The 15,266-nt window shown below is 34.5% G+C and overlaps 1 protein-coding gene across 4 annotated transcripts in view; it reads right to left on the bottom strand.

Annotated features, from left to right (window-relative positions):
• The window catches only part of LOC18423086 (single-stranded DNA endonuclease family protein), a 33,766-nt gene extending 23,557 nt beyond the window's left edge, over positions 1 to 10,209 (bottom strand). The window contains exons 1-14 of one of the 4 annotated variants that reach the window (XM_088871535.1): positions 10,085 to 10,209; positions 9,823 to 9,980; positions 9,430 to 9,491; positions 9,103 to 9,230; positions 8,197 to 8,248; positions 8,037 to 8,109; positions 7,794 to 7,867; positions 7,068 to 7,127; positions 5,928 to 6,099; positions 3,509 to 3,608; positions 3,316 to 3,398; positions 3,082 to 3,182; positions 2,851 to 2,981; positions 1,919 to 2,508 (exon numbers count right to left, since the gene is read on the bottom strand). In XM_088871535.1, the coding sequence (XP_088727661.1) occupies positions 2,094 to 2,508; positions 2,851 to 2,981; positions 3,082 to 3,182; positions 3,316 to 3,398; positions 3,509 to 3,608; positions 5,928 to 6,099; positions 7,068 to 7,127; positions 7,794 to 7,867; positions 8,037 to 8,109; positions 8,197 to 8,248; positions 9,103 to 9,230; positions 9,430 to 9,491; positions 9,823 to 9,980; positions 10,085 to 10,152 (1,677 nt within the window). In that variant the 5' untranslated portion in view covers positions 10,153 to 10,209 and the 3' untranslated portion in view covers positions 1,919 to 2,093. Of the gene's footprint in view, positions 1 to 1,918; positions 2,509 to 2,770; positions 2,982 to 3,081; positions 3,183 to 3,315; positions 3,399 to 3,508; positions 3,609 to 5,927; positions 6,100 to 7,067; positions 7,128 to 7,793; positions 7,868 to 8,036; positions 8,110 to 8,196; positions 8,249 to 9,102; positions 9,231 to 9,429; positions 9,492 to 9,822; positions 9,981 to 10,084 lie in introns of those variants that run through there. The other 3 variants (XM_088871537.1, XM_088871536.1, XR_016059005.1) reach the window with 3 other exon arrangements.
• Between the last annotated feature and the right edge of the window lie 5,057 nt (positions 10,210 to 15,266).

Raw genomic sequence — 15,266 nt, 5'->3', positions numbered from 1 at the left:
TCAGTTCTGTTAATACAAGAGAGGGGTAGGGAGACTTGTTGCTCATTCATGAGTAGAGATTTCAAGCAATCAGGACGTGTTGCAGACATTGAGACCACAACCAATCAGACCTCCACAAAAAAAAAGCATGACATTGGTGTTGAAAAATTAAAAAGCAGTTACTAAATCAAACGTGTATATAAAAAGTCATCAGTCTCACTTGGACACATGAGTAGGATCGGATTGATATCCTACTCAGGTGATTCTAAGCCGAAAGCCGAAAAACCCTGGGATTGCCTGAGTCTCTTATTTTTTTATAAACTTTTTATCTTTCTTATAAAAATTCCCATGTCAGACTCAAACGAGTCAAACTCACCTGAATAAGACCAAAGGGACTTGGGCTCGGGTCCCTGGCAAGTCAAAGCCTAAGTCCTAACCATTCTTTATGAAAAATTTGCATACCTTAACCCCACATTATCAATTGGAGAACAAATTAGCTTTGATGCAAGTGACTAATGTTGTTTGACAGTATGTATAGTTTTGCTTCAGCTTTTGTAGAACCTAGAGAGAATTATTTTCCTATCTGACTTCTTTTCCCATAAATATTTTACTAATACAATGTTACAGAAGGGATTTGGTAAGAGATCCAATACCCAAGCACATGAAGGACACTGGTGTCGAAAATTTCTTAGAGCTGATTTTGGAAAAATTCCCCTTCAGATGCTTGTGTCGGACCGGATCGAGAGCTAGGCAAATGCAAGTTGTAAAACCCGACAATCACCCAAGTCTCTTGTATTTTCACAATTTGTAAAACGCCATTATCACCCGAGTTTCTTGTATTTTCATAATTTTCCAATTTTTATAAAATTTCCCTAGCTGCACTCAAACCCACCCGAGTTATACTAAAGGTACCAAAGCACAAGACCTTAGCGAGCCGGAGCCCCAGTCTGACTTTTCAAACATTGGTTCAAACAAGCTAACCCGACACCAAGAGAAAAGAAATGAAAAAAAGAAAAAGAAAAAACTACTCATGCTTTTGGGGGTTAACTCATGAGCAACACTAGGGTTGAATGTACAAATAACAGCACTAGAAAACCTCTCGAGAAATCCTGGAGTCCATTGTAACCCCATTTTAGTGATACTAGTAGCATATTTTATGACAGTAATTCCATTGCAAAGTATAGTTTTCTTTTGGATTAGTTATAAAAGCAAAATATTGGAAAACAACCATTTTTAAATGGAAAAAACAAATATAATTAATGTGGATGAGTTTTTAAAATTTTTGCATTTTGGCCATGGGCCAAGCTCGCAGCTGAGCCTCTCAAAAGACATCATGGTTAGGGTGGGTTTCATTTATCAGAAAAGCTCCATATCATCTTCATTTTTTTATCTTTTTTTTTTTTTTTTTGGGTAATTCAATGGGAAAGAAAAGTCCCTACCCATTTTTTCAAATAAATTAGGAGATAGCTCTTTGACGAGTGTATCAAAAAAAATGTCATACAATTTGCGAGACGATATATCAGAGTTTCAAGAGGTCAAGAGTAGTTCTTAAATGAAATTTCTTAACGAGTGAGTAAAGAACTATTTGAATTTTCACATGTTAAGAACCCCCTGACCATTGCTTTAGGGGGTGAACATGTAATCTTTTTTTCTTTAATTGTTTGAAGAACAATGGCTTCTTGTTGTACCCCTAATAGAGACCATTTGAATTACATCTAAAAGTATTTTATTCAAAATATCCTCTGACATAAAATGTCTCAAACCCGCTAGTATTTTAAAGGTATAAGTAATTGAAATTTTAAAAAAACAAAAAAGTTGTTGGAATTTGAAAAAAAAACAGAAGTAATTGTACCACTGTACCAATTCACAACAGTAGCACAAAGGCCCCTCATTATTTAGGACTCGTGAAATTCTTTAAAGGCAAGGATCAAAGCTATGCTTTTGAAGTAAAAGAACTACTTAAAAATCACTCATTGAGCCAATGATATATTACAAACCTGCAAGATGCACCCATGGCCAAGCAATGCCAATACATTGATGAATATTGCGGCTGCCATTCGAGTTTAACTTATCTGAACACCTCTCTCTCTCTCTCTCTCTCTCTCTCTCTCTCTCTAGGAGAGCTCTGTCCTTATACTGTCCAAAAACAACCTCAGTTCCTTAGCCTTTCTCTCATGCTCAGGTGACACCTCATTTTCTGTTTCCGTGTCAGTTTCAATTACATTGATCACATCTATATCTCGGGCAGTGGAAGCAAGACAACTGACAGCATCATGCTTTACCAATGGTGGTGATGGCGATGGGGTTGATAAATCAATGGTTTCAATGGATATAGGCATACATGTCTTTTTACTCGGCCGCTTCGGTGTTATAGATAATTCTCCCAATTGGGTATCGATGCCACTGATTATTTTGCAGCTCTCTGAATTCGTGGGCTTCGACTCTTTTTGCATTTTCTTGGGTTTTTTGTTTTTCTTTTTGGTTTCAGCTTTCCTTGACATGAACTCTTCTACCTTTTCTGGGAAAGCACTGGACAAAAAATATCAGTTGTTTTTGGTTAATAATCTCAAAGACAAAAAAAAACACGCATGGATATACATATTTCCCCCAGTGTGTGCATGTGCCCATGCGTGGCGTCGGTTGTGTGTGTGTGTGTGTGAGAGAGAGAGAGAGAGAGGTCATTTTCATAGCTTGATAATCTGGCATGGCTTCAAAAGTGTAATTTGGTAACTTACAAATGACCACTGTCTAATGTCACTAATTCGAGTCAATAAACCAAGATATCTTGTACATAAACCGAATCGAAGGTTTGATCATTTCTTCCAAATTCAGTTATTTGATTAAACATTCAAGTTATAGAGTAGGATTTACCTCTTCACCAAATCAGCTGGGATTACAGAGGTTTTAAGGCAAGGATCTCCTTCCCAAGCTACTTCAAAACATTCTTTCCCCTGCACCTTTCTCGGCTTTACAATGGCAGCAATTCGATAGCCCACCCTTATCTGTCAACAAAAATAAATTAACGAACACCCACATGCATGTGTACTCAATTATGCCTTTCCGTGTGTGTGTGTGTGAGTGAGAGAGAGAGAGAGAGAGAACATGCTGGTATGGAGCTTGTACTCCTAGTGCAAGTGAGAGAGAACGCAGGTTTGCCAACCGTCTGACATCCCTTTCAGCAATCTTAGGCATGATGTATTCATCTGCAAGATAAAAGAAACCAACTTGAGAGAGAGAGAATGCAACACAAGGAATGAGAACTAAAATGATAGAGAAGTGATGGAACCAATATAAGAGAGAGAACAATGAAAACTCATATGAAAGAGAGAGATAAACCTGTTTTATCAGGGGTCCAACCAAAAGCATGAGCGCATATCTTTTGAAGCTCCCTTTGCTGAAATGGGTATTGAAGTAGCACCCTATACAATGATAAATACAAAACCAGCTAAATGGGAGGACCTAATCATGCATATTGAAACACTTACATCCAAATAAATGGAAACCCATGATTGATCAGTGCCTCTATTACCTCTCAACGGCTGGAGAATTGGGTAAGTGACATTTTGGTTTCAAGTACGCTTCTATCACTTGTCGATAGTATTCATCACTTTCATGTTCTTTCTTGCTTGCTAAAAAAAAAAAAGCAACCATTAAAGGGGCCAAGCATCAGCTTTATCCATGATTAACATAATTATGAAAGGGAAATTCAGATTGAAACCCTAACCTATTGCCGTCCCACAAAGAACCTCCAAGATTATCGGTTCTAGTAAGCAAATTTAAGTGAAATATCAATAAACCCACCACATGGTTTTTTTTCCCAATGGCATTTGGACTAAAATACACTTTCTATTTTCTTGAAATCTTTTATATTTTCTCTCTAAAAACATTGAGACTCTCTCTCTAAAAACATTACTCTACTCTCTAAAAAGACAAACTTCCTAGAAAAGCTGGTTTTAGATGTCATCTTCTTCTTGTAAAGCCTCCGAGTATTTCTCTGGCTCATTTTCTGAAGACTTTTGAAGATCTAAGAGAAGTCCATGGTGTGCTATCTATGAAGTTCAAGATCTGAAGTTCCAATGACTTTTGGCTGGATTTTGTTAAAGATCAGCCAGAGAAGTAACCAAATCCAAATATCACTACAATCTTTTAAAAAATATATGCAAAAACTTACCAATTCCAAACCTAAAATGTCAATCCACCTGCTCTTCGATTGTCTCGATGATCTCCCTATATTCATCAAAGGACTCATACATATTCTCTCTCTGAAAAAGGACATTATGGGCTAACACCATTTCAGAGAAGAAATGTGCTGGGCCTTTTCTCCTTCTCATTGTCTGATTTTTGAGGTTGCCCAAAACTTACAGATAGAATAGGGAAAATAAACAACAAATTCTGTAGTTTAAGAGATACAACACATTGAAAAGGTGGGGGAGATTAAAGAAACCCCAAAGAAGGTCATTTTTTCCTGCTTATTTCACGGATTCAAACAGAAAAAAGAAACCCCAAACTCTGCAATTTCCGAGATATAGATTTAGAATAGCTGAAATCTTCTAGTGTTTAGTAGCTGAATGCTCTTCGCTCTGTTATACTTCTAAGTGAAAAGATCTCAACGGGAGCCATTCACTCCATCAGGTAAAACCTTATCTCCAAATATTAGAGGTGCAACCTCCTCAAACAAGCAATCAACCTCAATCGAATATATATATATATATATATATATAGTACTCATCGGGGTGATTCTAAAGTGGATGATAACATTTCAGGTCAAAAATTCCTCCTAAGTAGCTTGCCCTAGGGAGTAGTATAGTGCAATCCCAGAGGAATATGCTGTACTAATTATATCTAAATTGGGGAGTGAGAGCTATTATGGTGCTCACACTTCCATTCTCTTCTTTGGAAACCTTGCAAGAGGAAGTTCCCTGGATTGTCTTCTCTTGTTTGATCAATGTCGTGTTTGGGTTGATTTGGTTGAATTAGGGTTGTCAGTGATGTTGGGTCCTATGTAATTTTCATATTTTTGTGTTTTATTGATTTATTTGGAGGATTTAAATGTTTCTCACGTTTAATTTGAGCAAAGAGCAAGTCCTCTGGTTCGTCTTATCTCATTTATGCAATTGTTTGGTTTGGTCAATGTTCTTGCTTCCTTGATGTATATGTTTAGTTGAACAATTTAATTGGTTTGCATTCTCTGGTCAAACCAACAAAGGCTAAGTTCTCTGATTTGCCTTATCTTGTTAAGTAGTCAATTCAGGTTGGGGTGGAGGGGCTGGGGAAGAGGACAGGAGTTGGAGGAAGTGAGGGGGGGTGGGGTTTCAAGCTCTGTAAAGGTTATTGTGGTCCTGATCCCATTGAAGAAACCGTCTCCTCCCCGCTGTTCCTCTTAAACCTAGGGCACCAAACTGCCCCCCACCCCCACCCAACAAACACATACACACAAAACTTTCGTCGTGAAAAAATAAACAATATTGAGCTCCTTAACAACCATATGGCAAAAGAGCTCAGAAAAAGTAAAGCATAAAATAATAACCACCTATTTTATCTTCCCGAAAGATTCAATCATGCTCCCATCCTCAAACTCCAGATTTAGCAGCCTCAGAACTCAAATGAACCAAAATACATCCTCAAGGGGGGGAGATACTCCCATCAAAACCAATGAATTCCAAACCAACGCATCATGAGCAAACTAACGTAAGAAAACTAATGTTGCTTTAATTATTATTGATTTTCTAGTCATTTTAATAGGTGTAAATCCAAATAAGGTCAAGAGTCATTCATCATCATCATCATCATCATCTAAGCCTTATCCCAACTATTTGGGAACGTCAAGAGTTATTCAATAAAATAATAAACAAACAGACTATTATAAAGTAAGAACAAAAACAAGATAGCAGAAATACTGATATGTTTTGAAAGTGAACAACTGGAATGGAGGATTTCAATAAGCTTACAGCACATAGTCTGTAAGGAGTTCCATTCGTTCTCTTTGTCAGCATCACAAGATAGTAAGCCCTCCTTTTTCTTTGTTCCTTTTGTCTTCCTTGCAAATGCCAAACCTTCTAAAGCAATACGTTGCAGGATGTTCTTTTCATCTATAGATCTAACAAGCTTACAAGCAACCTCCTGCAGTGAAGAGAATTGCAATAAGAAATATGAGATCTCAAATAATCACAAAATTCAATTTTGAAGAATACTAGAACAACAAGTAATACCCTTTTACTGCACTGCATAGTAAGGTGAAGTCAAGTACTTACCCAAAACAAAGGTGAAGTCAAGTAACCCAATTTAAATACTCTTTTCTTTTGTTTAGCACTTTATCAAATAGCAAAGATACTACAGACGGTTGATTTTTTATAGCAGTGGAAACAAGTTACCATTTGATTCTCCAAGTAACTTCTGTGCACACACCCATTTGCGATTCATTTATACAAAGAACACTCCAGGAACTATACAATGCAACTTAAGATAAAATGGGAGTCACCTGGCGTCCTCTAGAAAGATTCATGGAAACCATTCCACTATATATATATATATATATATATATATATGGGAGTCATTGCATGCAATGGTTGTACAGTAATATAATGAAACGATCTTCAAAAAGTATGTTAGGGCCAATTCTTTTACCCCAATTTTTAAACATACATTATTTTCATTCTAATGAACAATCACAAAAAGTAAAATTTGAAAACACAACTCAGAAGCATTTTTTTGGCCCAATTAATATAGGCCGTCCATTATGGTAAGATACTAAGATCTAAGCCTTAGAAGGATTTTTTCCTTTCCAATTTCTTTAGATAGCTTTATTATCATTAGATGAACAATGTTAAAAAAGGAAAAGATGATTTTGAGTTTGTAAAGGCCTAGATTTTCAAGAGAGTGTGTGTGCAAAATTTGGGGTCAAATAAATGCCATAAATATGATTTTCTAGAAGTGTGGTTTCATTATATTATAATGGCATGGTGACATGATATCATTCACCGATATACATATATATATATATATATATATATATAGATAGATAGATAGATAGATAGAGAGAGAGAGAGAGAGAGAGAGAGAGAGAGAGAGAGATTCAGTGTCTCACTTACAGGGCCAACACCATGAATTTTTTGAGAGTAGTCCCCACCAAGAAGAAGGGCTAAAGTGATCTGAAAGTCAAAGATTTAAAATGAGATTCGTAAAAGTGAGAAATATTGCACAAACAACAAGCATGGAGAGTTTAATAAAAACAGAAACTACTAAAATGCTAAAGCTTTGAGAAGGTAACAGAACTCACTAGTTTCCTAAAATAGTAATTACTATAAGTTTTCTGAAAATGATGACATTGTGCTGATATTATTTTAGAAACAATATATATCTTTGTAAAAGATAAATGGCTGTGCAAAAGGATGGAACAGCTTCCCTCTCTTTATTCTGTGAGAGAGGGGAGTTGGGAAGGGAGTCGCCAGTTTTGTCTAGTTTTCCAAAACCTGGTACAGTTTTCAAAATATTTCTATATTAATTTTATGAAAGTAGTCGCACTTGTGCCTGCTTATCATTGTATTGAAAAAAGACCACAGCTTTTTTCTGGTTAAATTAACGCAACACCTCATTATTTCTTGATGAAAAAGATTTATGTTATGAAAACTTTTAGGTGCTCATTACAGAGGCGACACCACTTGGATTATCAAAGGGAGATTGACAGCAATTTTTAGAAACAACATTTTGGAAAACTAAAGTACTTAACAAATGAAAGTGCAACAATTATTTTAGATTCCCCAAACACCATAACATTCCACTGAGGCCATAATAATAATAAAAGAAAAGGGCAGTACCAATGAGTTCCTTCCAAACCCAAGTTTCCTCTCTATATCTGCCATTTCGTAACAAACAACAAAGCCACCCTCCCCTGCTTTGCATCAATAGAAATATAATAAGAACCCAAAAGGTCAATATAAATGCTAAATTCCAAGTTAGGAAAATATAGGGCATTAAAATTCCGAACTTTCAGTGAGTTTCTGAACATCCTTTTCAATCATATAGTATCTAGTACATAGAAGAGTAAAGCATGCATTCACCTAAATGAATATCTCTGTACACTGTCCTAGCACCAAACAACAACGCATCCGAATCCGCAGTGAAACACCCATCCTGGAAAAGTTGATTACCCTATCATTAACAATACCATAGAATGATGCAGTATCGACAAAATGGCCAACAGAAATATGTTATACTGACACATAAGGATGCTGAGTTTAACAATGCACACTGTGCTTCAGCTTCTTCTAACCTGACAAAGAGGAAAGGTCTTTTATTAGTGAACCCTCGAGAAAAAGAAATCTCTTCTATAGAATACTAGAAAATTAGAACCTAATTACTTTCAAAGGGGAAGAAGAAGAAGAAAGACCGTCATCATAGTTGAAGAGAGAAAGCCAAGCTAGACAGGCAATCATTATAGATAACTAAAGAGCGAGGACACTTGTTTATGACATATATATTTAAGGAGACAAATTATTTCTAATTATATGCCCTGATAACCACATAAAAGGTAAATTTTTATAGGAACTTATTTCAAATGTTCATAAAATAAAAGAAGAGCCAAGTGCAGCTCTTTGGAGATGAAAAAGTTCAAAGCAAAAAAAACTTCCTTGAAGCTCATGGATGTTTATGACAGAGGTGGATGCCTCGATATAAAGCCCTACCCTCAATTCCCAACGTTAACATATCAAAAAAAAAAAGTGATGAATAAAGCTTAAATCCAGATTTCAAGATGAAACGAAAAGAGAGCAAAATCCATCAAAAGAAGCATTTACAAACATCTATAAACAAGGCCAGTGTAGAATAGAATCACTGCACTAAAAGGAAAATTTACAATAACAGGTATACGAAAACATGAGAGGCTGGTTGGTGAAAACTGAAAAGAAAAAAAAATGTTTTCATCAAAAAGCAAGGAGAAAAAGAAATCTCCGTACCAACCAAAAGAAGGAAGTATCGGAGTTATCATCTGAAATAATTGGATATTGACAGTTGATTTTGTTGATTATCTAATTATATGATACTGATCTTTCCTTTGTTGGGACACTTTTTTCTTTTTTTCCCATCTGGAGATAAAGAAAATGAGAAAACCCAATGTCTCAAACTTACCCATCCAAGCATGGAATTCCGAGAGCAACACCAAGAGCTTTTGCCTCCTTTATCATACATGAGAACTCCGACCCCATGTTTCTCTGGAGTGAAGTTGTCTTTTGTGAGTTCCTCCCATCTTGAAGAACCTGAATCAAAATTGAATTTCAGTTAATTTCCTTCATTCTGAGAATTGAATTTCAGTTAATTTCCTTCATTCTAATGGGAAATTGACAACCCCAGTGGACTAAAGCACCGCAGCCCAACAAAACCATTGGTTGGTTTCACATGTTATTGAAATTCGAAACGGAGAAGAAAGAAAATTGGGTTGATGCAGAGATTGCTCACCTCACATTCCGTACCCAAACGTTTTCTATAAGTGGACAATTTGATTGCAGGGATAGATCCATCTAGCACAATAAAAAGAACCCATATTAAAAGTTTCACCAACTGTAACTTATACAAGAGAGAGAGAGAATCCCTGACGATACAAAACCATATTTAAATAACCCAATTAAACCCATAATCATTTAACATAACCAGTAACTCAAACAGTATATCAGAGCACAATAAATATAAAAAAAAATTTCTAACTATATCCTATGAAACTAGAAAGAGAAAGAGATACAGAGAGAGAATCCATGATAACTAGATTTTAAACACATAATCCCAACTAGTAATTCAAACCAAATAGCATGTCTAAGCATATTAAATATGAAAACAATTAATAATAAAAAATACCTGCAACCAAAATGAGGCTACAATTCAAAGCTATGAGAGTCCTGAGCCTGTGAAAAAGGCCTCTGAGATAGAGTTTCTCTCTACTTCCATTATGGGGTTTGCTTGCATTGTGAATTTGAACCAACCAACATGACAGATCTATGCATACCCTTTTGTTCCTAGAAAACAAAATAGAGAGAGAATGAGCTGATAAATAATGCAATGATTGGGAAAACATGAGAGAGAGAGAGAGAGTAAACTGGTAGAGTGAGAAAAGACTCACTGGAGGTGATGCAGAGGGAGAGTTTGTTTGCAAGACTCCAAGATATCCCAGAGCTTCTTTACACCCATCCATCCACTCTCTCTCTCTCTCTCTCTCTCTCTAGGATTACCTGCTTTCTTTCATTCACTTCCACTCTCTCTCAAAAGGGGGCTTTGTAGGTTTTCACCGTGACAATGTGAGAAATCGTATGCTCTCTCTCTCTCTAAACAAATGGTTTTCTCTCTCTTCCTCTGTCCTACTCTCTCTCTCTACATGAGCTGTTTTTTTGAACTTTTACTCTCTCTCTAAACAAATGGTTTTCTCTCTCTTCCTCTGTCCTACTCTCTCTCTCTACATGAGCTGTTTTTTTGAACTTCTACTCTCTCTCTCTCTACATGAGCTGCTTTTTTTAACTTCTACTCTCTCTCTCTACATGAGCTGCTTTTTTGAATTTAGCTTATCTTGATTCTTGCTGAGTCGTTCTCTGTTATTACAAACATGCCCTTAAGTCAAGTGTATATAAGAGCGAGGCCTTAAACAATCAAATTAAGGTGCACCTTAATAATTCACTAGAAGTTATTTCAATACTGAAAGGCTCTAAATCCGATCGTCTTGACTTTTAGATGGATAAGCATAAAAAAAATAAATAGGCTAGATCTATATTATTTTTTAAAATAGATACGCTCGATCGACAAGTTTTGAAAATAGAATATCGTGTAATGTAAATATCTAGCCGCCAATTTTCAAGTTTTTTAAATGTTCATAGATATGTTCGATCTACATTATTTTTTAATATTTAAATTTTATAATTCAAGATGAAAATAAATTTTAAGGTCATCATAAAGATCTCTGGTACTGAAACAACATGTTTTGGCAATATATGAAGGTGCACCTTATTTTGATTGTTTAGAGCATCAACCTTATACAAACACACCCATATTGTATATAAATATTACAAAAGTCCCATGTGGGGATTTTCAAGATAGTGACTTCAGATTTTTTTAAGAAAATAATTAAAAATGTACAACTATGAGTATTGAAAATTCGAACATGGGACTCACTCTCAATCTCTAGAGCGATAGTAAGAATGTTCTCTTTATAGACAATCCCATAGCTCCAATAGAAAATTATTCGAAAAAAAAAAGATAACTTGCCTGTATCAACAGCATGATTAATAGCCATATCACTAAACATGCCATTAGTACTCGGCCAAATAACCATTGCTCACACTAAAATTCCACCTTGTTCATTTTTAGTATTCGTAAGAAAAATGAGAATAATTATCATCATCAGGGCATTTTCGCAACAATTTAGGGTCGAGGATATAAGTCATATTTCACCATTCTGCTCTATGAAGGACCCATACTGTTAGTGAGTAGGGGTGGCAATAAACCCAAACCTGACCAAGAACTCGACGATTCAACCTGACCCAAGTCTGGGTATGCGTCAAAAAATTGGACCCAACGTATAAATTCTATTACACAATATAGCACCCGAGATAGGGGAGAGATGGAGACCATTTATTATGAAAGCTTTAGAGGTTTTATTTCTCTTAAAAATATGTGAGAAAGATTTGTGTAGAACGACAATAATTTAGAGTTCGTACCATTGTCATTGTCAATATTACATGAGGTATCCTCAAAAGCCGATGAATATATTTCATTAACTATATCCCTATGCAAATGGTATCTTCTCTCTTAGTGGTAGGGGATATTGTCATTGAAGAATTGGTTTGATGATGAAAGAATAATATTTATCAATAGCATATCTAAAATGAAATAAAGATAATGAAGTCTAGAAGTTTTTTCTCTCCAAAAATTATGTGAGAAATTTTTGTGTATACTGATAATAATTTGGAGGTTTGTAAATGCCACTATGATTTTTATTTTTATTTTTATTTTACTAGCAAATTTTGGAAGTATATTTTGTTGCTCTTGATTGATCAATATTTTTGGTGTAGAATCACTTTGTGAAATATTTGTTTCTAAAACTTGAGACTGTTCGAATTGCATATGTTGATCTACCTTTTGCATCACTCTCAGATGAGCACAAGAAGTGCATTACATGGATCATTGTTCAAAGAACTCTTACTTATTGAGTGGTGTCTAGGGTTACGACCCTTTTCCTAGTATTACGTAGTTACTACAAATTTTGAATATGGATTTGAATATTAATTTCCTATTATGTAATATCACTATAAAATTTGAACATATGTTGAATGTACGTGACAACTACAACAATTATTATCGCAGATAAATATTGCACCATATAACAATGAATATATGTTATTTGATTTCATGGAAGTACAGCATGCATGATGACAAAAAATGGGGGAAAAAATAAAAACATAGTACGCACGTATGTATGTATGCATTGATTTCAATAAATATTGCACTACATAAAGTACATGGTTAGTGCTCTATCAACCGTTTTATTGAATATTACGGCAAACAATGAGAAAATATAAGTATTTTATTTTATTATTTTATTAGTACTATTATTTCCTCATACCTTTACCTTTATTCATGCGATCAAGAAGTTAGGGAGCGAGGGTTGTGGAGAGAATATGTTAGGCTTCTTGATTTCCAGCAATTGAGAAGGTAAAATTATATAATTTAAAAGATAGAATCCCTTCATAGTGACTTACCTAGATTTAAGATTTTAGTTGTTTACATCAAACATTATGATAGGGACAACATTGGTGCCCAAAAGAAAAGTTAAAGAAGTCAATGCCATTATTTGAAACTTGCAACCATCATGAGGAAAGAAAAGGCCTTAGTATCTCCAAGCCCCATGAGATTCTGAGTTCGAATCCCACAATTATCCATTAAAAGCATAGAAAGAAAACAAACAAATATTTTATAAAATCCTTATGAGTTCTCCCAGCAAATTCTGAAGTTAAAAAGAATTTCAACTAACCACATGTCAAAAATAAGGGAACCTATTATGTTTGGTTGCTTATTGTATTTCTTTTGAGTAAATTATTCGTTGAATACATTCATTTGCATGTTTTCCAATTGGACGATGGGATCGTAGAATCAAAATCCAAAAGCCCTTTTTTCTTTTTTTATTATTTTTTATAAAATACTTCTTCAAAACATCAAGATAGTTATACATATATCTTTTCTACGCAACATGCCGGGTGAGAACTAACTCCTCATTTCATCCCTGACGGTACCATCCAATGTTTTCATTAGTTAGTGCAGTGATCACCTATCTATAGATGGTGTCCATCTTCTCTCTAAAATCATCACCCTCCATGTATCCCCAATAATCATCTCTCTCTCATCTTCTCCCTAAAATCATCACCCTCCCTGTATGCCCAAGAATCCTCTCTCTCTAAATGTGATGTTTCTCTAAATAGTCTCTCTTTTTTTTATTACTGTGTATTCTCGAGAATCCTTTCTCTCTCTAAACATGATGTTTTTTTAACTTCTCTCTCTATAAGTGTGACGGTTCCCTACGTACTCTCTATTTTTATTTTTGTATAGTATATATCAAATAATTAACAAAATCATAACTACCCATTGCCACATGAGTGCCTAACATATTATTGACTTCTCTTTAATGGTTTGCCGATCGATCTCTCTATCTATCTAATGTCATTTTATATTAGAAATCCAAAATCAAGTAAAAACATGACAAAACTATTTAATGAAAACACAAATGTTAACGAAACTGAACCAATATACTAAAACCATAAAACATAACGATGAATCATTACCTCAAAAAAGTCCAAAATAAAATAAAAGCATAAAATTTAACAAAAGTGCACCAATATAACAAAACCATAAAGTATTACGGGGAACCATTACCTCAAATAACAAACTCTAGACCAATACAAACCCAAGAAAACTTACCTACATTAAGAAATAACAACATAAACCAAATATAAGAGACCAAAGAAAACTTACCTACATCAAGAAATAACAATATCAACCAAATATAAGAGAGTGAGTACGTCTGAATGGAAAATATAGATTACTAACATAAAAAAAATTACATGAAGGTAAAGTTTTGAGTTCTATAACTACAAATATGTATCTAAATATTGGTAGATGCTAATCGTCACCGATAAAAGTCACGCAGTTTTTTAAGGGAGATGATGGGAAAGTACACATCTATTTAAATTGGAAAAAGTTTATATAAGGTTGCAACCTTATAGTGTAGGGTAGAGCTATAGATGCACCTCAAAAATCTATCGAAAAAAGTCGATTTAATGTTGAAAAACCCTGTGATTGATCATCACCACATCAAGATGTATGACCATGAAAAATAAAAAGATTTTAAGTCTCAAAAATAGTACGTTTTACAACATATTATCTACACCTTCCATTTTCAAGATTTTCATATGTTTATAGATCTAGTTAGATATAAAAATAGATTTTGAGATAATCATAAGGACATTTTACATCAAAATTATATACCATGATAAAATTTGAAAGCGCACCTTACCTCTACGGATGCATCTATATGCTAACTGCACCCATTTAAATTTGGTATAAGATTGAGAAAGGTATATAGTTCAATTAAAGAGGGAACATAACTCTGGCGTCTCTCTAATCTATATTTCTCTTCACCTACATGATAAGCATGGAATTTCTCTCTAATTCTTAATACACATTAAGAATAGAAAGTTGACGATTTTAAAAGGGTAAACATTGGTAAATAACTTCCACCATAGATAAGTTTCCATATTAATGAGAGAGAAAAGAAAGGAGAGAGAAAATATACGTGGCCAGGATATTGATAGAGATAATAAAAAAGGTAAGTTTCTATATGGAAAATATAGATGGAAAAAATATAACATCCCATAAATATGGGAGCAATGAGAATATTGAAAAGGGCGAGAGAGGATCATATAGATAAATTTACATATTATGGCGATAAGAAAGGAAAGAGAGAATGAGCAAAGTGGAGTACGTGAGATTGAGGCTTACTCTATCTCTCTGTTTATCTATCTTTATTTCTTTCTCTCTCTTCCTTTAGAGTTAAGATTGTGTTTTTAAGAGATTTTTTTCTCTCTAAAATATACGTCTATCTTCTCTCTTCCCTTAACACGTAGGAGTTTCTTTTTTGATATCTTTTTTCTCTTTCTTTTTCATATGTCTGTTTTTTCTTTCTCTTCTTTTAGAGTAAGGAATGTATCCTATAATTTTTATAAAATGAGGGTTCTTTTTTATTTTCGCTACATTTGTCTACA

Source organism: Amborella trichopoda, chromosome 7 (assembly GCF_054954075.1).
Source record: "Amborella trichopoda isolate Santa Cruz 75 chromosome 7, AtrichopodaSantaCruz75HAP2 v2.0, whole genome shotgun sequence".
NCBI lineage: Eukaryota > Viridiplantae > Streptophyta > Magnoliopsida > Amborellales > Amborellaceae > Amborella > Amborella trichopoda.
The sequence above is the reverse complement of the archived record's forward strand: the minus strand, read 5'-3'. Positions and strand labels throughout refer to the sequence as shown.